The sequence below is a fragment of the Pteropus medius genome, unplaced genomic scaffold (assembly GCF_902729225.1).
Source record: "Pteropus medius unplaced genomic scaffold, Ma_sr-lr_union100, whole genome shotgun sequence".
NCBI lineage: Eukaryota > Metazoa > Chordata > Mammalia > Chiroptera > Pteropodidae > Pteropus > Pteropus medius.
Genome location: NW_024351073.1, coordinates 4,903,399 through 4,929,708, shown reverse-complemented (window position 1 = coordinate 4,929,708; position 26,310 = coordinate 4,903,399). Strand labels below are relative to the sequence as shown.

Below are 26,310 nucleotides of genomic sequence, written 5' to 3'. Positions count from 1 at the left end.
CTCGAAACAATATAGAGATATGAATTATCCTAATTATTAGTTCTGCCACTACCAACAAAATTATTGACTGCTTGCTGGGTGTCAGGCCCAATACCAAGTCTGGGACTAACCGGTGAATAAGACACATTTTGTCTTTGTCAGGGCAGCCCATACAATACAGCAATTAAAACTAACAATTTGTAAATCAATGACAAAACTGCGGCCCTTAGAGCAAGATCTTCAGTAGGTTTCTTCGAAAGACAAACAAGAAAAGCAAAATTCCCCTTCAATAAAGACTCCCTTTCTGTTCGTCCAAGAACCCCATGCCCCTTTCGCAGACCCACACCTAGTTAACTTCCCGGTCCCCTTGCAGGCTCCGCTCCGCTCGCCCCCAGCTGCTGCCCCCGCCGAGCTTCTTGCGCCTGCGCACATTCCAGTCCTACCCGCCAGCAGGGGGCAGGCCACGATTTTCTATCCTCAGTGCCAGGCTCCAGCGCCTCTCTTCTCCAAGCTTTTCACTTAGCTCTGGCCTGGATACGCTTCCTTAGCAACTGGTTGCCCTTGGCAACAGGAGGACGCTAGCCCGTTGGCTTGGTTTCCCTGCTTGCTGTCCTAGGCTCAGGCCGAACCATGTCGGAGATCCTGTGTCAGTGGCTCAACCAAGAGTTGAAGGTGTCCCAGACCGTGAGTGAGTGACACAGCCCGGGGAGAGCGGGCTGGGGACGAGCGGGACGCTGAGCGCCGAGCGCGGCGCGCTGATGGAAGGTGGCGGGAATGGCGCGAGCTGCGCAGGTAGGGCGCCTGCGAGGCCCTGCAGCGCCCCAGGCCCGTCCAGCAGCCCTCCTCCAGCTCACCCTAGCCACCGCGGGGCTTCTCCCAATGCCACTCCCGATGGGTCCACTCCTGCAGTTTCTAATCTACTGTGTGGTTCTAAGCAATCAGAGGGTTTAAAGAGGCCTCCCTTGCTTTGTGCAGAAAGGAATTTGCTGGATTCTACAGTGTGGCCCTGTCATTGTCCCCTTCACATTCTCAGAAGCATGGCGTGCTGGCAAGCCAATGAAATATGAAACCTTAAAGCCAGCTCCCGCACTACTGATAAGTGCTCCTGGACAAGTTACAATACCTTCTCTGAATGTGTTTCCTCCAGTATAAAATAGACCCAGTCATACTTTCCATACTCAACTGGGTGTGTGTGAAATGAGTTAATACAGAATGCGTTAAAATTTACAAATTTTAGCAGTTCTAGCTCAAATTTTACAGACATTAACTGTTTCTGACTACTGTTTATTCTTGCCCAAAGCTGACTTTATTCACTAACCTGATTTTATACCAACCATGAAGTTGCCACCCAAAGTCTCTAAATCTCAACCACAGAGGCTATTTTATATACTGGCATATAAATTTTATATGCTGGCAATTTTATATGCTGGCATATTACCTGCGATAGCCAAGTAATTCCAGCAGAGAACTATACTGCATCTCAACTTCTGTTGTTTCTTCAACAGTTTATTCTTAAGCTGGTGATGGTTTTTGCTCAAGTAAGAGGTTTTCAGCCCAAATCATTTCAGCCTGTTTTCCCAGAAACACGCTTGAATAATACCACCTTGCTACCATAGTGCCAACTCAACTTTAGGTCATTTGTAGCATTTACTTGTCAATAGTGTTTATAAAATGGCAGTGTTTACAATTAGCCTTAAGATCTTAAACACCGAAGCACTTCCTGTTGCATTTCTTGAGGCATAAGAAAAACCACCACCCACACACTCCCTGGAAATTGCAATCATTTCTTTCCCAGAATTCTGTGATCATTTCATTGTGTCTCTATTTCTCTACTAAAACATGATACCGATCTCAGGACAATGTTTAGCATTTTTCTTTTCTTATTCCTTTCTCACTATAGGAGCCCAATGCAATATCATGCCCTAAAGTTATCATCTTCCAAAGAAAAGCAATTACAGATTGCTGAGTTTAATTTGGTTCATTACTTGATTAGTAAAAATCACCCTTCGCTCAAGTCCCCAAGAGTCTATTGCATATTGAAACACTTTTGAGAAAAGTAAATAAATTAGTAAACATAGTATGCCATTATAATTGTACTCAGTTTTGAGAATTTTGTTTTGAGAGGAGGAGAAAGAATTACTTTAGTCTGTGAAGATTAAAGGACTGGAGACTTTTTAAGTAAGAATTTTAATAACATAAAGTTATAAATAAAAAATTCTCAGCGTCTGCTTCCCTGAAGTGTAAATCTGGAATCTGTTAGCAGAAACAGTATTCTGCATCCCATTCACTAATAATAACAGATTCATTTCTTGATTCCAACTGCTTAAAAGAGTCTAAAGAGACAGTCCTCGGTATAACCAGGTTCCATATTGCAAAAGGCTTTCAGGCTATAGGAAATACACTCAGCTATGTTAATGAGATAGGATCTATGTACCCGAAGAAGCACACTGCCAGTTATTGGCTCCCAGCATTAGCTAAGCATTTAGTTCTGTGGTGTACAGTGGGAGGCTTTGAATATTTTATAGAAACTATTATGGAAGGGACCATAAGTGGGTGTGCATTCTCTGGGGAAAGTAATTTGGCAATTTCTGGATAAGGATTCTGTTAAAGGCAAGGACTTGGAGGTCAGACTACCTGGGTTGAAATCACTTATCCATCACTAGCTTGTGAGCTTGGGCAAGTTACTTACTTAAATTTCATCATACTCGAATAGGAGTAATAATTAATACTTCATCCAGTTGTGTCAAGATTAAATGAGATAATAACTGTAAGGCATTTAGAATAGTCCTTGGGGCATAATAAGTGCTAACCCTCACTTTTCAGAAATTATCATATAAAAATAAAAACAATATGTAAGGACATTTGAACTAGGATGATCATTTATAAATGGATTGTAGGAGCAAAAAGAAAAAAATGAGAAACAATCTGAATATCCTTCAGTAGTGGAATACTTGGATAAATGGAGCTGTATTCATGCTATGTATTGTTATGCAGTTCATAGAAAGGATGAGTTTGTTGTTATAACTTTTAACCTAAAGGATATTCATGTATTTTTGTCAAGTAAAAAACAAAAGTTATAGCTTATTGTGATTAGTATAATTCTATTTTTATACTGACTAAGAAATACACACAGATGCATACACATATATGAATATGGATATTTGTTTATATGAACATAGAGAAATGTGTGGTGATATAGATAATGGACTGTTGACATATACATGAATCTTCATATTGTGATTTTGTGTAAGCATAGAGAAAAGTATGGAAGCATATAAACCAGTGTACTGGTGTTGGTTACTCTGGGGAAAGAAGATTGTTGGCTTTTTTTTATGCATCTGTGTTATTTGGCTTGTTGCTGGTATTGCCTTCATAATTTGAAAGGAAAATTCAATATAGCATTATAAATTTAAAAAAAAAGAAGATCTAACTCCATGTGACAATATAGAAGAGAAAGAGGTTTAATATTTTAGTTGAAATATAGTAAGAATCTTATAATAACATATTGTGGGGGTTACAGATGAGTTATTTTCTCAAATGAAGTTTATAAATAAAAGAATAATAATAAAATTTACTTCTTGTTGAGCACTTACACCAGACCCTGTATGCTAAGCCCTTTACATAGGTTTTCTTATTTAATCCTAACAAACAAACAAACAAAGAAAACTAAACAAACCTAAGAGGCATTGTCCCAGATGTACAGATGAGTAGAAGAGGCTGAGAGAACTTAGTAACTTGTTCAGGTTCACACGGCTAGAATTTGAAGCTAAGTCTTTGACTTGTGCTCTTAGACACTATATTATATATTAGAGTTTATACTTAGGAAATTCGTTTTTTTTTAAACTCAACTCTTCCAAATGTATTCACGTGAGTTTCTCTTATAACGGTTATTGTTCAATTTGAAGTCACATATAGTACAGAAATTCAATCGCTGAGGCACGTTGTAACTTCACAAGACAACATAACCTAGATGCTTAAGTGCCAAAGGTGGTTTCATTAGTGTTTGTTCAGAAGTGACTTGGTCTATATGTTGCTTGCTCGAACAAAGAAAACAGATTTAGAATGCGAGTGAGTGCATTTTCTGCCTTGATGAGGCTGAATAATGGTTCAGTCTTTGGAGAGGCAGTTGAAGCCAATTGATTTCTGGCTCATTCTGCAAGTCAGAAATGAATTTGAGTAAAGCATATTACATTAAGTTTTGTATTGCCTGGATTACCCTAAATATCAATAGTAAAGTAAATGAATTCCAATGATCCTCAACAGAGAATAGTTTCCTTCCACTTAGTGGAGGGAGGTTTCTATAGTCTCAACGTATGAAGATTCAAATCTATGTTACTAAATCTAAGGATCTTTAGTGAATTAAATTTAACCAGACCATTACCCCTGGAAAATAGCGCTTAGATGTGTAAAGTATTTAAATAGATAAGTTGTGAGTTTTAAGAGATCTTCTATGCGCCTTGTTAATTTTTTTTGTTAAGTGGATTTTCATAAACGACTAATTTTGTTCTTTTATATTAAATTTTAATAGTTTTTGTCTTAAAGCGATATTTTCTATTATTTATCCCAAATGTTAAGAGCATTCTTTATTTGGGTTCCCTTGTGCACTAACTATACTTTGTTGATTAAGTCTTATTTAGACCTTTTCAAAAATGTCAAATTTTAAGAATAGAGATATTAAAATATTCTATTAAATACTTATTTATACACATTTTATAATGTATTGTGATGACCTTTTATTGGCTTGTGACTTTATCATATCGTAGAGTCATATAGGGGTCTTTAGATCTGAAAAAGAATCAGACATCACTTAATTCTTCTTTGACATATAAAGTCATTAAATCAAATATGTTTAGAGACTTGTTTAGGGCTATACAGCTAGGTAGGGGCAAGTTAGCAGTAGATTCTAGGTCTGCTGACTTTTCATTCATTTCACTTTTAACCTGTTGTCATTAAACTACCCATTTTCTCATACTTCATTTCTCTGAGTCATTAAGAAATGTATTGCTTCTTATGTAATATAACAGATTTTAATATTTCCTGTCTAGCTCAGCAGTGTTTTCCTTGATTAAAACTTGGCTTCCATTGACTAGAAATTGAGACAGCAAATCTAATAAATAGCACAAGGCGGTTATGTAAATCAGTGTCAAAATATTAAGATATGAAGTCCCAAGAAAAGAATGCCATCCAAATTTTAAACTATTAAAGAAGTTTATAATAATATAAAAATTTTTGTTTCATATAGTAAATCTCAAGAATTATGATAAAGTCTACAAAGAAGAAGATTGATCATCTTATTCTTCTACTGGAGGAAAATAAATTGTCAGTGTCCTCCAACCAAAGGCCGCAGGATGCACTTGCTGTTGAACAAAGTTGAGTTTATGGACCTGCTGCCAATAATAGAGAACACATACCATGGGGAACAGTGGGGCATCTCAGTAAGAGGTATTCCTTGAGGAGGGTTCAAGGAAGCAGTGTTTTTCTTTGAGATGGATCCTGTCAAAAAGCATAGGCATCTCTATGATTGATAAATCTTATCCAGGATGTAGAGAGAATAAAGCAAGGCAAAGCCACGATTCGTAAAAAAGCAGCGACCACTCATTATCGGCTAGAATAGAGGGATTGTTTGGCCATTTTTGTGTTTTGGACAATAAAGTATTTGTCTGAGTACAAACATGATTACAAAAGGATTTCGTTTTTGTCTTGATCTATCAGGATCACAGAGTGCTTGTTTGCTGGTGGTGTGCTGTGAAATTGATTACGTTCAGTGGGAGAATGCCAGGGCTTATCTGTGAGTGCCAGGCCAGCTCTAAATATCTCTTTCTTTATTCAGTGGCAAAACTTGACCAGAAATGCTATGATGCTATGTTTAGTCTTTCTTTCTCTCACTGAGATGTTTGCTGTAGAAATCAACTGTGTTTGTGTTTGATTACATGTGTTTCTGATGGGAGTGTTATAGCTTATCTGTCCTAAGGGTGGGCCTGTATCTAAATTTAAGTGTCAAATACTTGCTCTCTGAGTATTGGGTTACTTTATAAATAAGAATGTTCATACTGTAGTCATTGAAGATATTATTGAGCTTATGAATTGTCCCATTAATATGGCCTGTTGTCTTGAATTAGGATGCAGTACTAATAACAATAAAAATTGTCACTGAACACTTGCTATATGTCAGGAATGATGCTAAGCACTTTACATGCAATATCTCATTTAGTTCTCAAACCAGCTCTCATGAGGTAGAACCCATCTCTTTCTCTCTTTTAAGATAAACAACTGAAGCTATTGTAGCTGCCCAAAGTCCAATGGCTTCTAGATGAGGAAGGAGTCAAACCCAGAGACTCTTTCTCCAGAGCCCATGCTCCCCTCATTACCATTTTGGAATATAGCTTTCTCAGCTGGCTCAGGGCCATTTTGGTGGAGAAGCACATGGACCATTTCACCCCCTGTCCCTCCCTAACATAGACCTTTCACAAAGGCCCCCATCAAAGATTTCAGCAAAAGAAACCTTAGTGATGAGGATCCCATATGCAGCTTGGAAGATCAGAGGCATGTTTGGGTTGTTGCTGAGCAACCTTTCCCCGAATGTAATCATTTTAGAGCTCAGCATGAAGATCCTCACTGGACTCCCGTGGTTTATTTATTTCTCGTATTTTTCATTGTTCCTTGTCCTAGAGCCAACCCACTTCTTCTTTCCCATAGTCTATTCCAATTGTTAGTGCAAATTGACTTATAGAGGTGGCTGTCATCAAATTAGTCATGGTATTCAGAAACATTTAGTGGTAAGAAAAATATGATAAACCAAAGAGGAAAATAATAAGCTTTCCTTTGCTTTTCCTTTTTTCTTTACTGTGTCTCTCCCACCCCTCTGCCTTTCTTTCTCTGCTTCTTATCTGTTTTCTCATACTTTTTAACCGATATATTCCTATATAGGTTATATATTTATTGTATATATTATATATGTTTATATATATAGTTGTATATACTTTTATATTACATTTTTGTATTATATATTATTATGTATTCTTTTTTCTTCTCTTTTATACATGTTTTTGCTTTGTTGCTTTAATCGTTTGCTGCAGTTTTTCACTCATTATTCTCTTTTCTGTCCATGTAGTATACAGTAAATCTGAAGTGTTCTATGCACACAAAATTGCAGATAGATGTTTTTGTACTTGGTTTTTTGTAGTAAACTACTTGATAATGAAATAATGAGTGTTTACTGTTCTTTGACCTTTATATCCATAAATGCCTCTATTTTATCCATATCAGAATTGCCCTATTAATACGGCATGCCAATTAAAAGAAAGTGGATTATGGTTTTATTTTTCTAGTGCTCTCTTTGTGGCAAACAGTTTGCTGCGGACTGATTGCCTGTTACATTGAGAGCGATGGAATAGGATGCAGTTATTCCACAGTTATTCAAGGGCTGGACTTCAGGCATACGGTCAACACGAATAACAGGCACAGTGCAAATCCAGAGGAAGGGAGATGGGGAGTGAGACTCCCTGAGTGCAGCATAGCTCCTGGACACAGAGCTGTAGTCTTTAGACTATTGATAGAATCCATAGTCTGACAATGGCTATTTTTCCAATGGCTCTTCAGAAAACTAAGAGAAGGATAGGGATGGGGTAGAGAAGAGAAGAAGAGGTGCAAGGCATATCTAGAGCAGCCAAAATGACAGTGAGGATAGTGGTGGAAGCTGAGACCAGGGAACAGCATTGGTAGCCAGCAGTGGCAAGTCTTTGAGGAAAGAAGAAAGCAGCAGTGACAATTACAGTATGATGCCAAAAGACAGACAGTAGATTGTAATGCCAGACAGTTCAGGAGCCTACCTTGAGTAAATGAAATCAGTGGGAATAGTTGACATTTTTTAACTGCTGTCTTATTATATTGATTCAACCTAAGAAATGGGGTATTATTAAGAGTATAAAATATTTTGGGAACAAATATTAGGAAAGCTTTGGGCAAAATTGTGGGCTGATGCATGATATGCAACAGTCTTATTTCTATAATAATGATGTATAGTCTTCAGAGTAAGGTCTCCGTGCCGTGGTCTTTATGGAGCAACTCACTTTACCACCCTGCAATCACACACCAAGCATCACTTCTACAAATCCAACATTTCTTCGTATTCAGTTAGCTACCTTATTATTAGTTAAATAGGTAAAAGAAGACTGTCTGGTATGAATAAGTTTGCGATACTGCAATGATGTATATAGTATTTTGACTGCTGTTATCTAAAGGACTCTGAGAGAAACACGCAGAGGATTTGGGGAGGAGTTTGAAATCATTTGAAAAGATGATGGCTTTATCCTATTATAGTATAATATATTATTTTATGTATCCATTTTGTATATCATCCTTGAATACCAGGCAACCCTGTATTCTTCACTTTCTAAGAAAAATACAAGTGACTCCAAACTAAGGCCATTTTTTTAAGTAAGCAAATTGTATTTAACACTTTTAAGTTTTTAAATTTTATTATTATTTTTTAATGCAATTATCATTAGGTGCCTCCTATGTGGCAGGCATGGTATCAAGTGATTCTCATAAACTACCTCTAATCTCTAAAATAGCTCTCCAAGATAGATATTCATATGTTTTTTAGGTTCTAGAGAAAAGAAATTCAGGAATTACACAGCTCGAAAGGGGCAGAGCCGCGATGTCAGCGTATGTGGTAGATGTCTCTGGCTCCAAAGCCTGTTTTCCTCTGGGCTGTTTGCATTGTTGCGCCAAACAACCACAGGACCAGAGTAACGCCCCCGCCCCCCCTGCTCCCCGCCCCGCCCCCCACCCCGAACCAGCGAGGAAAATCTTGACTGTTCAGTCAGCTTTATTTAGGGAGGTTCAGATGAGCTTTGTGAAATTTCCATTGTAAAAAAGATTAAAATGAAGTCTTCATTAATGTTTAAATAAGTTAGCTTGCACCTCACTTGGCCAGAATACCATCACCCATGGGTTGTACTGCTAACTAAGTTATTAGAGTATAATTTTATAAAATGTATTGAAGATTTGTTTTTACATCTAAGGTTATAGATTTTATTGATTGTGTTTTAATTTGATCAGAAGTTGTCTTTTCTTTCAAAATTTCAGGTCATCAAGTATGGATATGTATTTATTCAAGAATCTCTATAAGACATCAACTGTTAAACGTTAATCTTTTCATTTGGTTATAAAAAGATACTTCTAGAAGTATTTTCTTGGCATTTTGAGTTCGGGTTAAATTATTGAGTTTTACTCTATGAGTACATAATGAAAATACAGAAGCTCTAGGTGCAGCGTGATTTTTGCTTTTTAATCTCTCTGTTTTAAAACAATTCAGGTCCCAAGTCATTTGCGAAGGCATTTGCCAATGGCTATCTAATTGGAGAAATTCTACACAAGTTTGAACTTCAGGATGATTTTTCAGAATTTTCAGAAAGCAGGTTAGTGAGATTAATTCTTACTTTAAAAAAGGTCAATTCCATTGGCATTTGGATGGGTTTAGCCACCAAAATTAACATTTAAGAATCATCAATCTCAAGATCCCCTTTAAACCTAAACCAGCCAGGAATACCTTTGGTATAGAAATTGTTGCTTCCCCATGTATACATGCTTCATTGTCTCAGGAGTACAAAGGAGAGAAAGTTCCATGCTTGCAGCAAGACCTCATCTACAGAAGGGACCTACTTTAATATCTTCTGTGTTTCTTTAATCTTAGGCCACATTACTTCTTATTGCGTTAATTGGTTCTGCTTTCTTTTAAGAGAAGAAATGAAACAGCATACAGTGTCCCAGCCAATTAGTATTTTTGTCTGTGTTTTAAAAGTATAAAATAGAACTTAACTAATAGTAAAAAAGTTCATAATTTTTTTTTTTGTTTTTAGCAGCTATATTGAGATAAAATTCACATACCTTAATCTGCCATTTTAAAGCATATGATTCAGTATACTCTTCTTTGATTCCCCTAGCAGATTTAGTTCTCTTTTCTGTTTGTTCCAATAATACTTTAGACAACATTTTTCTTATCACATTAAGTTATAATTATTTATTTATATGTCAGTTCTTTTCAGAGTGCCTGACACGCAAAGGTGCCCCAACAATGGTTCGTGAATGAATCGATTGCAGAGTTGCTGAAAGTTACAGAGTGTGTTAATTCTTTGTGCTCCTAGCTTTGTCCCTGGCCCACAGCAGACACACAATGATATTTCTCTATTGAATAAATGAATGATGTTAAAAAGTATACCTGTTTAGCCATAGAAAACTTAAAGGACCATACTGACCATATTATAGACATGCAGTATTTCAAATGTACTAAATTGGCTCTTATTAGGAGGGCCATAGAGGGCCTTTATGTGAAATAGAAAAAGGGACTCTATCTGAATGGATACAACTGTGAAAACACAGGTTTTAGTGAAATGAGAGGCCTTTGTGCAAAGACCAAGGATGGAGGAAGCAGCGTCATGTTACCTTTGTACAGGTGTGTCCCTGTTTATCGTAACGTGTAACAGTCTTGCTTTTCACCCACTGCAAAGGACTAACTTCCTATCCCAGTGAGAGTCATCACAATCCTTAATATGGGGAGAGGGACCTAATGTCCTGACAACCAAATTCTATCTTTAGTCCTTGGAACAGCCCCCTTTTTCCCCAGGGCACACAGTCTTTTAAAGAAAGCAAAGATCAGTAAATCCATGGATATGACCTTTGTAATAGTGTATTTGGTGGGAAAAAGGATTGTTCTTTGTTAAAGCCTATCTTTTTAGACAGCTGTCTAGGCCAGAGCTCATGATTTGGGGATTTCATCAATATTTTTAGTTTCTTTAGTCTACAATGTAAACAGCAAACTAAGTATATGTTGCTAATAACTTGAAGTTATTTGCTTTGGAAATTACTTAATCCCATCTAACTCTGAAAGTTCTCTGTTCTAGAACATCTTTAGTCCATCTCAATGGGTGAAAAATGGGCAGAGTAGTTAAAAGACTGAAAAGTAAAGAAACTTGGATATCCCTGAGAGAGCAGCTTCTACTTACCTTGTCAGATGTGTTCCCTCACCAGGTGACAAGAGGGAGAAGAGACAGGTAATCCCTTGGCAGATTAGAACTGCAAGCAGAGAGGGAGAAGACTTCTCAGAATACATTCTTTATTCCTTAGAGTCATCATTTACATCATATGCTTTGTCTCCAGAGCAAAGATGTCCCAGTGGTTTCTCTGTGTTCAAAAACAACTGTCGATTATCATGTTATACTGATCGAGCATGTGCTATAAGAAGAGCGGACTTGCATTCATTTACATAGCCGTTATACTCCTGAAATTTTGATTGATTGGAAATTTGGAATAGATATTAAAAACTTCCAGAGAGAAGTACTGTTATATACTGGGTACTTCCGCCTGTCCGTAAAAGCCATTTTAAAGCCAGTGTGTAACTGAATCATAATATTAGTGGGCTTATTCTGCATTATGGGGGCCATGTAATCTCCCTCCTGATTTCTGCTATTCCTAACCTCTGCAGCCCAAGGTAATGACTCAGGCCAAAGCTCTGACAAGTGGGTCTCAGGCCATATCTTTCTAAATATGTATAGTAGACTAGCCACTCAGGACTCCTAAGATAGGAAAATCAAAAGGGGGTTATGGTGCTGTCCAAGGAGTGTAACCACAAGGCATCGATCTGACGATCCTCTTTCACAGTCATATTCTTTAAAACATGATCTGCTTTGTTCTAATCATTTTAGGCAAATTGTTGTTATCTCAAACTGTAAAGGCATTTGTGGGTGAACAAATTGCAAAACTGGACTTGGCAAGACCTGAACAAATATTTACTCTTATTGTCGATTATTCTCTTGTAGCATTCATTCTGTCGCATAGGCTCATTAAGCCCTAGATCACTTGAGGCCTCTATTACAACACTTCTCTCAGTTTATCACTATTTGTTTACTCATCTGTTTTTCCTACTATGAACTCCTCAAGGGCAAGGACTAACCCCTTATATGTTACTTGCCCTAGATCACTTGAGGCCTCTATTACAACACTTCTCTCAGTTTATCACTATTTGTTTACTCATCTGTTTTTCCTACTATGAACTCCTCAAGGGCAGGGACTAACCCCTTATATGTTATTTGCATAATAAATTTAATAAATAAATCCTTCATCTTATTTTAGCCAAGAGGCTGAGAAGCGATTAATAAATAAATCCTTGCTATAATAGATATTCAATAAATGTTTGTTGTTGAGAAAGTAAATTAATAAATGAATTAAATAATGAATTTCTTCTAAAATATGAGACTAATTTGAAAATAGGTGATTAAAAAATAAATATAGCATGATTAGAAAGTTTTTACTGATTCTTAAGGTAGTAATATAAACTGTAAAGTGAAGATCACAAAATTAATTTGATTGACTAGCAGATATTATTTAATTAAATATTTTCAACAGTGCCCAAGGACATTATTTAGGGTTGTCAGTGCAGTGTTTCAGGCTATTTTCACATTAAGTTATTTATTTATGTCTCATAATAATATCTAGTAATAATATTTAAAGAAATGAATATTTAAATTGTAGTTTTGCCTTCTGAATAAAATATTATCCAAAACCATAGTTAAGTTCTTCCATTTAGAAGGAGAAATCTAGTTACCTGGTTTTATACTGACTTCTTGTAGAAATTCTAGCATCTATTTTAGCAGAAAAGTGTTTAAAATTGATGTTTTAGTTTAGCCATTCAAGAGAAATAACTGCATGGAGTTCAGGACAATAGAAAAGATCAATGCATTTACAAGATTGAGTGGTTTTAGAGAGGAATGATATATTTAAAAGAACGTGGGAAAATTCAGAATATTGGATTATTATAACACCTCTGGTGCTTGTTTGTTTTTAATTCAATGCCAGTGTCTAAATATGTAAAATACTTTAATGCCTAGGGTTTCAGGTGCCAAACTCAATAATTTTTCTCGCTTGGAGCCAACACTTCACCTTCTGGGTGTGCAGTTTGATCAGAACGTGGCCAAAAACATTATCATGGAAAAGCCTGGAGCAGCAACAAAACTTTTATATCAATTGTATACTGCTCTTCAGAAAAAGAAGAAAAGTGGACTGACTGGAGTGGAAATGCAAACCATGCAGCCCATGGCTAATGTGAGACTTCAAAACATGAAGAGTGAAGCTTTTCGAGATGTAAGTACATAGAGAAACATAAGTGTATCAATGCAAAACTTGGTAAAGAGAAATGACAGAGATGTTGTGTTCTCAAAGAAGCCCCATTGAGTATAGGTATCCATTATGTATGTTATTGGCCATACTTGGGTTTTATTTTATATTAATATTTTCAACATGTTTATCCATGTTTGATGTCTCCCTCCAGTCCTATCCACATTTACAATAGCTTATCAAATTCTGTTTCTCACTAATTCCCAGTGCTTTTATGTCTGTTCCTCTCTCACTGTCGCTACCCTGATCACGTCTGCTCAGATCTCCTAAAGAACTGTTGCAGCAACCTGCTAACGCGTCTCCCGATCTGTAGGCTTTCTGCTAGAAGTTAATCAACTGCTAGCTGAATCCTTCCTAAATTCTGCTTTCAAGACCTTTCATTAAATGATCTCAAACTCTCTTGCTCACTTTATTCCTCATAGTTCTCAGCATAAAGTTTTTCTTTCTTCTACATTGGTTGGCAGCCTGTCCCTGAACAGGACTTGGGCATTCCTGCTCTTCCCTCTCTCTAACCCAAGCTCACCTTTCTCATCTCTCCTCTTCTCCCAAACTTTTCTCCATTTACTTCTGTGCAACCTTCCCAACACACACGGACTCCTCACATGGGCCTCCTAGGGCACAGGTAACTCTCACTCTCTGGTGGTAATAACCTCCTGCTGCTAATATTGTTGCTAACTTTCATTATTTATTTGTCTTATGGCCTCACAAAATTTTTAGTTTCTCAGATTCAAGGGATATATGCCTAGTACAATGCTTTGAACATTGCAAGTACTCATTAAATGTGTTTTAACTGATACCACTTTTTAGTTAATAATTCCCTCCAGTTCCTGTGCTATTTCATCGTGGTGAGGGAAATGCATTCACTTTTCCAGATCTCTAGGATAATGGGGAGTGCTGTGCTGGTGCAATGTATTAAATAGAAATGTACTTGATTAAATTTTAAAATTTAATTTATGAAGCAACAATAACACAATAGATGCGAGGGCCATCTCTACATTTAGATTTATCTATTCTTAATGGACATCCTTATGAGCTTGGAAGCAGAATGAACTCAGGACTCATGGAGAGCTAGAAATTAGATTAGGTTTAAAGCTGAATAACTTAGTATTGCATCCTGCCTCCCTCACTTGCAAGCTGATTAACTTTGGGCCAGTCCCTGGCACAATCTCGATCTCAGTTATTCCAAATGAAAAACAATGATGATTATCTCTATCTGCCTCAGAGTTAGGCTTTTTTTGTAGCTTCAAGAAGACAATGTGTAAGACAATTCTTTATAAAGTATAAAATAATCAACAGTAACAGGTACTACAAGAGCTGTGTAGATGAGACCAAACAAGAGACCATTGGGTTTAATGCTGAGCATGGATGACCTACCAGAATCAATCATTCATTCATTGAACAAATATTTGTTTGGCTCTTATTTTATGTCAGGCTCTTACTTTGAACCTAAACCTCTGAGGGAGGGAAATGTTTCAGTAGAGTAGTGTGGATTGCAGTGAGTTGAGAAGTAAATTGGACATGAGGAAGAGAGGGGTGCACGGAATATTCTTTCAAGAAATTTGGAAGTAAAGGAGAAGAGAAAATAAGAGCAGTAGCTGCGAGAGAGGAGCTCAAGGGAAGCGTGAGATTGTTTGGTTTATAGATATAGATATTGGGACAACTTGCTGTTTGAGGGAAAAGAATCAATGCCGGGAGGTGACTGGTGTGAGGACGAAGTGGAAGGAGATCCTCTGGGGAAGAAAAGAGGAGGAATGAGTCAACAGTTCCAATGAAGGAGGAGATATCTTAAAGAAAGTAGAAATGAATTTTTCTTTGATACCGATGGAAGAAGAGACAGGTGTTTGTCACACAGTGATATTAATAATAACTAAAGTTCAGTGAACATACACAGTGAGGTGCCAAGCCCTGTTCCAGGTGCTTTGTGTGTATTACTTCACTTGATCTTTAAAACAGTCCTACAAGATAGATATTTTTCTATTCCCATTTTGCCAGTGATGAAACTGAGGTCCAGAGAAGTTAGGTAACTAACCTTGCCCAACTTCACGAAGCTAGTAGCTAAAACTCTAACCCAGGCAGCATGACTCTAGAAACTGCACACTTAACAGTGCATATGATATCTCAATGGGTATTTCCTGGGTTGAGGGAAAAGTAAGAATTAAGTTAAAGATATATGTGTACACACACACACACCACACACACACACACACACACACACACACACATGAAAGAGATGTCTGCTGACCTTACATTTTCGCTGCCTCTATGAAGTTGGAGGCCAGGCCATTTTTAACAGAGAAAAGAGCAGGAAGGTGTGTCAAAGTCAGGTCAAAGTTCTTTAAATGTTATTCTGAGTAAGTGCCAGTATCTTACTGAGTATCTACGGAGTCAGCATTAGAAGAGAAGGACCAAAAATGATTTGAACAATAGTGTTTCTTTTTGTTTTTAGTAAGTCTTCAGCTCCTAAGGCAATTTCTGTTGGGTACAAAAGTTTTAGTTAAGTACTTTAGTCACGTTGCTGTGCCCCACTTCACAATCTCCTTTGAAGTTTCGCTTGCTTGTTCACTCTCGTTTCCAGTAGCCTGGAAGTTTTAAGGTTTCCTCACTTGTTACTGGGAATTGGCTGAAGTAATGGAAAGAATCTGGCTTCTTATATCATCTCTTATGTGTTGAAATTAGTTTTACAAACTTATTTTTATGAAAATGTATTTCCAAGAACTCAAATACCATTCATTGAAAATTAAATTCAGGGCAAAAAAAAAAATTTTACTATAAAAGTATATATGAGACTATTTTGCTAGAAGGAATTCAGATCATGTGTGTTTTTATTCTCCTGATATCACTTAAAGATATGAGTGCCTAGTACAGAGCCTGAAATTATTTTAACCATCAACAATAGTAATTCATAGAAATTTTATTTTGAAGACAAAGTATGTGTGTTTATAATGACAATATGCTCTTTATTCTCTAGTAACAAAATCTTTTGAAATGCTTTCTTCATTTAGAGACTTAGAAACCTGATACCACGTCAAACTGATTTCAATCTGATGCGGGTTACACACAGGTTTCAAGAAAAATATAAACACATGAAAGAAGATCTTGTCCGCATGCATTTTGAGAAACTTGAAAATATTCAAAAACTCAAGGAAGAACAAAGATGTTTTAATATCGAAAAGGTTTTATAGAACAATTTTAACAGAAACTCATTAGTGCATAGTATACTGTTTCTGATTGATGCCTATAGTTCACATTGCATAAGCATTAATGTAGCACAAGTTGCATGTGCCTGATGCATGACCGATGCTTTGCTCTGATCTCACCTCTCTCTCCCTTACTTTTTCCTCTCTCCATCACCACTCTTGCTGACTGTCACCTCCACCTGTGGCTGAGAACAAGAACTGCCATTCTCTGGAATGGCAGGACAACTTGATCTCTTTCTAAGTTGTCTGGTAGAAATTAATGCTTCAGATGTTTTAGGGATGGGGGTTGCCGCTGGCTACTCCAGAGAAGGCTATGACCTTTGTCCCCATGAGGGACACAGAGTGGACATTATCCCCTCTCTTCTCCCTCTTTTGCAACCCCTTCCTCTTCCAGCCATTTCTGTCTTCCTGGCAATGTGGGGTTGGGTGGGGAGAGATGCTCTGCTTGCTTCCCTTTCCGACACCCTTAAATGTCTCTTAACATCTTCCCGGCCCTTCTTGCTTTGACTAACTCCCTGCTGCTCTCACATTTCTCTGAAAGTCTTTAATGATCTCTTGTGCCCTTAAGGACATCAGACGACAGTGGTGTGTGTGGAATCAGTAAAGACTTTTAAGAGAATTTCAGGTAGCTGTCTGTATGGAATATGTAAACTACAGGCAAAAGAATTATAGTTCTACTCAGTGTACTGTACATCACTTTTTAAATTCATGTATTTAGGATGATAAGAAAGTAACATATCCTGAATATAGTCAGCTCCTTGTAAGGAGTGGGGGATAAAGATGAGAGACCAACTCTGGAAAATCTTAGGGTCCCGTTACTTGCCAGAGGGTGGCTAAAGGATGGGGCTTCCCTGGGCAGTGCGTGGTAAGGAGACGAGGCACTCTGACAGTAGTGTTTACGTTGAGACGGCGTGCCAGCACTCCATATGCAGCCAGCCTGCCTGGCTTCGATGGGCCAAGTCTAAAGCAGAAAGTCTCCAAAGAAAGTTGGGAAAAACAAAATATGACATCAGTAAATATTCTGGAATAAATTATTTTGTTAAAATGATAAGAAGCAAATAGGACAAAAAGAGTGCCTATGTTTTCTTGGTTTTCTTAAGAAAAAAAAGATAAACATATTGCAGTTAAAGAAAAATTTACATTTTAGAAAATGAACTGAAGAAAAATTTTAAATTATACTTTCTGACTTTTTAATGGTGAATTGAAATTTCTTATCTTTGGATATAGGAATTAATGATCTTGTTAGTTCTAATATAATGTTTTAGTAGTAAAATCATAATTAATTTAAAATGTTACCTCTTAAATAATTTTTAAAAATGTTTTATCTGATTTTCACTGTATTTTTCAATTGTGCCCTTCTGCTTATATTCTTCTTAAAATAATTACTGTCTAGATAGAGAAGAGATGATTGAATAATGATGTCACATAATTTAGTGTTAGTTCAATATTTTATATAGCCTCTGAACTCATTGTTTAAGTGTGGCCAAGCTTTGCGGAAGCTTGTTATTTCTGTGAGCTTCCCAGGAGTCCTCCCAGAGACTGCCTCCTAGATGCAACTTGCCCTTCAGACCATCTTCAGAGGCAGATTTTTCCCTTTCCATAATCGGGCAGGTCAGGGAGGTGGGACCGGGAAAGACTTAGTCTTCTTTGTATTTGGGACACGTTCCTTATCACCACCTGGAATGAAAATGCACACATTAGACTGGCATAATTTGAGGACTCCAAATTTGTGTTTTAATATCACACTTTTCGAAATAAGTCACATTGACACCTGCTTCATAACATTAATCGGTTGTGACGCCTAGGCCATTGGTTAATTGCCGAGTTCTGAAAATTTCAGTGGAAAAATTGTATATATATGTACTTGTGCGTGTGTACCGTGTCTTATTATTCTGACGAACTGAATTACTAAACTAATGTATGTGGGATATTCAGCAACGCTTGAGCAGAAGACGGCAAAATGAAATAATGGCCAAAATCCAAGCAGCTATCATACAGATTCCTAAACCTACATCAAATCGTACTCTGAAAGCACTCGAGGCCCAAAAAATGATGAAAAAGAAAAAAGAGGCAGAGGTAAGTGACAATACTTTAATATTTTGTTGTGTTTATCTTAATAAAAGAATGATCTTTCCCTAAAACATACAGAGAGACTTCCTAAAAATTCTTACTTTGTTTTCAAATTATGTCTGGCATTGCCCCTTCTCGTTCATAACTTCTCCACTGTATGCATAATCAGTCCATATTATACCGTTATTTGTTCAGAAACAGAATGTAGCTTTAGGCCAGGGATAACAAACTCCTATTAAATGACAGTACCTGTCTGGACTCCTGTGTTGAGGATTCTATGGTCACTAATCTAGGCCAGAAAGGGGACTGTCATAATGGGTCATGACTCCTATGGGTACAACAGGGACCAGCTGAAGTACACATACCATACATGTGCCATTCCTATGATGTGTTTTCACTCAATTTCTCCCCACCGTGCTCTTTTTGCATGTCCCACCGTTTTTTATAAATCCTAGAAATGTTAAGTGATTTGCTTGCTATCAATATATTTAAATTTAAGATACCTACACAGGCGATATTTTACTTGACCATAGTAACTGTCAATCATTCTAAAGGATACAATCTGATTCTATTTCACAGGGGAGCAATACTGCATTTTGATACTAATTCCTTCAGTCTGCACTACATACTGCTACAATGGTGTTAATGATATTTTCACTCATGACCTTAAGAAAAAGATTATTAGCTACCACTTATTGAGCATCTACTATATGACAGGCTGTGGAGTGGGCACTTCACATTATCTTTAATTTGTAAATAACTCTCTAGGTAGGGTATTATTTTGCCCATTTTGTGGATAAGAAAACAGACTCAGAAAGCTGATGTTTTACTCAAGTTCACAATGCTGGTAAAGTAGAGATTGATAGGTTTCTCTGATGTCTAAATCCATTTCATTTTATATGAATCCATATTTCCTTTTTTTAAAATAAAGAAAATCCTGTACTTGTATTATAAAAAATACTAACCATAGAGGCTTTTTTTCTGACCTCATTTTAGTAAAGTATATAATTCTTATATTTCCCAGGGTCGATTAAATTTGATTAATAAAAATTTGCAGTGGATAGAAGATGAGCTAAAATTAATTTTCAGAGAGCAAATTCATAGTGTAAATAAAATTGTATGAGAAATGTTTAAAACACCTGAGACAATGATTTTTAAATATTTACATCCAAAAAATACTCTCTCATTTAAAGGAATCACAATTAAAAATGCCAACTATACTCCAATAAAAGAATTTTTAATGGAAAAAAAATCATGTCCTGACTTTTGCTAATCTTCATTCTTATTAAATGTCCTTTGATATACTTTCAGAACTAAAATTATGAACTGAATGATTCAGATTAAGCAATTTTCACATTCTTCCAGGTATATTTGGCCTAGAGCAGAAGTAACAAATAAGAATTTAAAAAATATTTTAGAATACAGCTTTTTATATCTCACTTCCTAATTAGCTTTAATTAGTAGTACATGTCACCGTATAAATGTGAAAGAACATGGTAAATGAAGATCTTTCAATGGTTTTTAGAGGCAGAAAACTGATAATGAATTTTCTTTAAAGGATGTGGCCAATGAGATTAAGAAGTTTGAAGCATTAATAAAAAAGGATCTCCAGGCAAAAGAAAGGTGGGATGTTAACCATTTTAATAACCACAAAACTGTATTCTTTTCTACCTGTAACTTTTGAATATTTAGAAATAGTTTACCTGAAATAACTGTCCAAAGATCTTTTTTCTTTGTAGTCTTCATATAAAAAGGAAGATTAATGGCCTAAAATTCAGATTAATTGTTCATTAGCAACTTTTGTAAAGATGAAGAGGAAAAGTGTCTTCACGAAAAGTGTCTTCATTAACTTCATGAAATATGAAGTTAAAATTATTTTCTATGCTGTGCTTACTCTTCTACGTTCACATGCATTTTTTAAACCTTCTCTAAAATTTTCAAGTTTACATTTGTCACAGTAAAGCCTTTATTAGATTCTAGTTGGTTTCTCTTGTGTTGCATCTGTTGCATCATCAGAATTTCAATGAAGAGTTGTTGAGTGAATTTGTTGACCAGATGTCACTAAATATGTCAGTTCAGTGAGTTCATTGTAAAAAGATAAAGATGTCTCCCCTTTTTGTTTCCTATTAGGAGGCATCGACTCACAGGAAATAGTTGATCAGGGGATATATATGTAGGAGCAACTTGTGTTTTGTTGTTTTGCATTTTTACATGGAAACTACCAACCTCTACTCATTTATGATTCATAGAATATGAAATAAATCTTTGTCAAAAAATAAAAACACACAAATTATATACTTCAGTTCCATATTAATATTTCTAAGAGAAGGGAGTAGAGCCAAATGAGGAAGAATAAAGAAAAAGCTAGAAAAAGAAATGATGAGGAAGTCAGATGAGGAGGAAAATGAAGAATACACACAGTACTTTTCCTCCCACCCTCAGCAGAAACTCCTGATGCCCTATTCGGATTCTCACTCCCATTTTTCAGTGCTCCCCAGACTCCTAAAGAAAACATAATCCAAGTCTACTCACCCCGTTAGTCACTACCCGAACCTTACCACATCCATCCTGACCTTGACCTATGAAACCACTGGATTTCTTCCGACTCTTTCACTCATTTCACCAGCCACATGCTCTGAAGTGGTAAACAGATGACATCCACCAAAATGACCATCTTAAAATATTGAATATGTTGTTACTTGTTAATGAACGGTGTTCTCTGTAGTTCCATGGCCCCTTTCTTGGGTCTCCACACAATTTAGCAACAAGAAGTAACACCAAGCACAGAAACATCTTCCAATCCCTCAACCAGCATCCATTTTGATTGATTAGTGTTTTAAAGATCATCCCTGTGCAATACAGATGCACACATTCACCCTGCTCCCTATTGCCTTTGTTAACTCAACCTGAACCTAGGTCTTTCTATAAGTTAGCTTTAGAAACCACAGGAGTGGGTGAGATTAGATGGATGTTTACTTCTTTCCCGTGTAATAGAAATCAGAATGTGATTAGTCCAAGGTGTGTGTTGCAGTACCAAGGTCATCAAGGACTGAGGCTCCTCCTTTCCTTTTTCTTCACTGCCCCATTGTGTGGTTTTCATCCTCAATGTCACCTTCACAATACAGCATGGCTGCTGGAGCTCTGGCCATTAGGAAGGAGGATAGGCAGAAATCATTATCTTCAATCTAAAATAGTTCCTTTCAAGAGCCTTCTCACGAGTCCCATATAACATTTCTGCTTACATCTTATTGGCCAGAATTCAGTCACATGGCCATGCAGAACAGAATGGAAGTCTGGGAAACGTAGTTTTTAGCAAGGTGCAGTGTTTTTTCTGAATAAAATTTGGGCTCTGTTTGAAGGAAAAAGGGAAGGAAATAGCATTGCCTATCACAAGTCCTTTCTCTTTAGAGGCTTCTTCTTGATTCTGTGAGAGACTTCCCATTGTGGGACCATGTAGTATTGACCCCCTCACTTCTCAGAGCAGCAGATTAGAGCCTGGGGTGGCAAGAGTCCCTGGACCCGTCATCTATGGCTGTGATCAGCTTCATCTGAGACTGCAAATCCCTTTCAGTGTGCTGTACAAAAAGCATTTTCTCTGATGGCTCTAAGATGAAAAATGATGGGAAGCACTCGTCTAGAGCAAACTTTCAAAGAAAACAAAGCCGTGGCACAATACGGCCCTTCTTAAGCCTTTTAGTAATCACTACTTTTTTGGTTCATTCTGAATTCTTAGAATCAAGCATGTTTTGGGCTTGTAGAGAAACTTCATACTATTTCATGCCAGAAAGCATTAAAATCCTCTTACAGGTGTCTCTAAGGAACAATTTCTTTTTTCTTTTGTGGAAGAATAAAAGCGATGTCTCCATGTGAGCAACACAAGACCTCCCATGTCTATTCCCCACTATATGCAATTTCTTTATTTTTTAAGACAAAGAATAAATGCTATCTGCTGGTTTTTTCTTTAGCTGAGGTTGTTGGTTGGTGCAGTTTGACATTTTGATTCACCAATTTCCTTTAGGCTCTTCCTAGCACTTGCTTTTTTTATATTTATAAATATGGCCAAGAGTCCTATTACTAATAATTCATACACATACAATTATTAACTCTATGGAGGCCTGGCAAGCAAGCCGATATAAAGAAAACATAATTATTGCCCTCAAGAAATCCATATCTAGTGAAATGAATATTCATTCAAAAAAGTGTCATGTAGCTTCATTCAGACCTTATTGTAATAAGATAGTGGATGGATGAATGGGTGGATGGGTAGATGGATGGACAGACTGATAAATAAAAGGGGAGCAGCATGTTAGGTATATTATTATCAGCATAAATACATAATAACCTATGCTCAAACCAGGACAAAATCTTTTTAAACACACATATGTAAAAATATAATAAGAATTTTGATGATCTAAAAAAGTTATGCCACATAACTTTCATACTTAATTGTACTAAATCTGAATAAATAAATAGGGTTAAACTTTGACTTTGATATTATTGAGGCTTTGATAGCTACACAAGTTCTGCTCAGTGACTGTCAGTGACAGAGTACAACTAAAGGTTGAGCCCCTGCTGGAAGAATAACCAGAATTTTAGTGTATGATTTTAAAATGTATGTTCTACTGTATAGTGCTTTTTAGCTTATAATTTGAAACTTAACAGACATCAATTAGGCATACAAGGCACAGGTAGAAAGAGGAGTAAAATAAGATATTTTTCTTATGAGTTCACAGTTCAGCTGGGAGCAGCAAACCTACAAATAATGCAGTATAATATAATAGAATGCAATTATTACATCATTAAACATAAGTTAACTATACTTTAATAAGAATACTTCTTTCTATACGAGAATTGATGACTGTTTAGTCCCTATATACCATACTAATGTGTTCTTGTCTTTAAGATTGTTATGTTTTAAAACAAATATAGTAATAACTTATAACATTAAATTCATAGTACTAAAAACAATAATGATTCATAATACTAAAATTTATTATTTCTTGGCAAGTCACATTATGATATATCTTATACCATTGTACTGTATTCTGTCTATTTTTAAAGAGGTATGCTGATGAGAATTGATTATTTGATCCTTATAGACATAAAAATGTATCTTTTACATTTAATGATAACTTTTGAATGAATCTATAAATTCTCTTCTAAGCTACCATCTGTCTCACTAAATTGAGTGTGTTTGCTCTGTGTTGGTGAGACCACCAGGCTCTTCCTGATCATTTAATTTTGGACATGATGTAGGACAAAGCCCCGAGGTAGGTCTTCTCACCTTGGGTCCCCAGGACTTGGGCGAGAGGCTAGGTCAGACCTGTGCTTGCAAGTGTGGCATAAGATTCCAGTAAGAGCTGGGTCACTGCCCTAAGCAGTCACAGGGTCACTGGGAGTTCATAGAGCAGCTTACATTTGCAGAGGTGAAAGAATGGTAGTGAATGGAATCACCATGGAAATACTCTTAGTGTCCTTACGTTAGTATAGCTGACCACCAACCCTTTAGAGGTATGCCTTCCCTGATGCTTGGGTTATCGATGTTGTGCTACTGGTGACTCAAAACATGGGAGACAAGAGGCCTAGAAGCAGCAAGAAGAAGAGGGAGAGAAATTCAGGACCTCTGGGTAGAATGAAGATCATGAGAAGTGAAAGAACAAGGAAGTGATAAGCCTAGAAAGAAGCCTATGCCAGGGACCTCACAGAGGCAGAGTCCAGAAATAGGCTGAGGCAGATGGACTCTGTTGATAAGCTATGGGTATAACACTGAAGTTCTAATATTCACTTTCCTAGTATTAATAAATTAACAGAGCACTCAAGAGAGCCTTTTCCTGAGTTCCTCCTCCACGGTCACAAGTAGTGGCCGGTGATCACATTATTTTTCAATCTAAAATAATAACTATTGTCCTTAGTGCATCCAAGACTTCTTTAGATACAGCAGGCCAGACAACTACTGATCTGTTAAATACTTACTCTGATGATGACTACATTAAAAAAATCCAAAAACGCCTCGAAGAAGATGCTTTTGCACGAGAACAGAGGGAGAAAAGACGGCGGAGACTGTTGATGGACCAGTTAATAGCCCACGAAGCACAAGAGGTAAGATATTTAGATGTCGATTAAATAATAGTGCTGGAAGTTTTACAAAGTATAGTCTTCTATACACATAAATGTGTTTCTTATGTATGCATTATCTGCCACTCTGACTCTAATGTCAGCAACATATCCTCACATCATAAAAGCCAGTATCTTCCAGAAAAACATAAAGCAAAAACAAAAAAGCCTACATAAAACATTTACTGAAGATTCTAAAACCTGGTGATGGTTATACAACATTGTGAATGTACTTAATACCACTGAATTATACACTTAAAAATGACTGAAATGGTGAATTTTATATTGTGTGTATTTTACCATAATAAAAAATTCTGACACAAATGGAATCTAAAATTTATTGTCAACTATGTGTATCTGTTGCTACCTTTGGAGGTAAAGGGGAATTTTCCCCCCAGTTTTACTGAGCCATAATGGACAAATAAAAATTGTATATATTTAAGGTGTACAACGTGATTTTTTGATATATGTGTAATTATAAAATGATTACTATAATCAAACTAATTAACATACCCATCACCTCACATAGTCACCAATATTTTGTATTTGATGAGGATACTTAAGATCTACTTTTATAATTTCAACTTTTTTATATTCCACATGTAAGTGAGATCATGTAATATTTGTCTTTCTATATCTGGCTTTTTGCACCTAGCATAATATCCTCTGGGTTCATCCATGTTGTCACAAATGGCAGGATTTCCTTCTTTTTAAGACTAAATAATAGTCAACTGTGTATATATACTACATTTTCTTTACCTATTCATCCATTGATGGGCATTTAGCTTGTTTCCATATCTTGGCTATTGTAAATAGTGCTCTTTGAGATATTGATTTAATTTCTCTTGGGTATATACCCAGAAGTGGAATTGCTGGGTCATATGGTAGTTCTATTTTAAATTTTCTGAGGATCCACTACATTGTTTTCTGTATTGGCTGTACCAATTTACATTCTCACCAATAGTTTACGTGCATTCCCTTTTCTCCACAACCTTGCCAGTACTTGTTATCTCTCTTTTTTTTTCCTCCTGAGAATAGCCATTCTAACAGGTGTGAGGTGATATCTTATTACGGTTTTTGTTTTCATTTCCCTGATGATTGGTGATGTTCAGTGCCTTTTCATATACCTGTTGGCCATTTGTCTTCTTTTGAGAAATGTCTACTAATTTTTCAATCGAGTTACTTTTTATTTTTTATTTTTATGTTTTGCTTTTGAGTTGTTTGAGTTCCTTATATATTTTAGATATTAACTGAAATGTGTGGTTTGCAAATATTTTCTCCCATTTCATAGGTTGCCTCTTACTCTGCTGCCGTCTCTTTTGCAGGCAGAAGCTTCTTAGTTAGAGGCCATTCCACTTGTCTATTTTTGCTTTTGTTGCCTGTTCTTTTGGGGTCATATCCAAACAATTATTGCCTAGACCAATGTTAAGAATTTTTTCTCCTCTATTATCTTCTCGTAGTTTTATAGTTTCAGGTCCTAGGAATAAGTCTTTAATCCATTTTGAGTTATTTTTGTATATGGTGTGAGATAAGGATACATCTTCATTCTTCTGCATGTGGATATTCATTTTTCCCAGCACTTCTTATTAAAGAGACTGTCCTTTTCCCATTGTGTAGCCTTGATACTCTTGTTGAAAATCAGTTGACTGTACATGTGTTGATTTATTTCTGGGCTCTTTATTCTATTCCATTGGTCTATACGTCTGTGTTTATGCTAATACCACACTGTTTTGAATACATCTGTGTTTATGCTAATAACACATTGTTTTGAATACCA

The 26,310-nt window shown here is 36.5% G+C and overlaps 1 protein-coding gene across 1 annotated transcript in view; it reads left to right on the top strand.

The window, feature by feature from the left end:
* The first annotated feature begins 480 nt into the window (after nt 1-480).
* The window catches only part of LOC120586198 (sperm flagellar protein 2-like), a 38,652-nt gene continuing 12,822 nt past the window's right edge, over nt 481-26,310 (top strand). Inside the window, exons 1-7 of the mRNA XM_039842678.1 lie at nt 481-667; nt 9,299-9,401; nt 12,867-13,119; nt 16,155-16,325; nt 18,285-18,425; nt 19,978-20,042; nt 24,332-24,518. Coding sequence (XP_039698612.1) covers nt 610-667; nt 9,299-9,401; nt 12,867-13,119; nt 16,155-16,325; nt 18,285-18,425; nt 19,978-20,042; nt 24,332-24,518 — 978 coding nt within the window. The 5' untranslated portion in view covers nt 481-609. The remainder of the gene's footprint in view (nt 668-9,298; nt 9,402-12,866; nt 13,120-16,154; nt 16,326-18,284; nt 18,426-19,977; nt 20,043-24,331; nt 24,519-26,310) is intronic.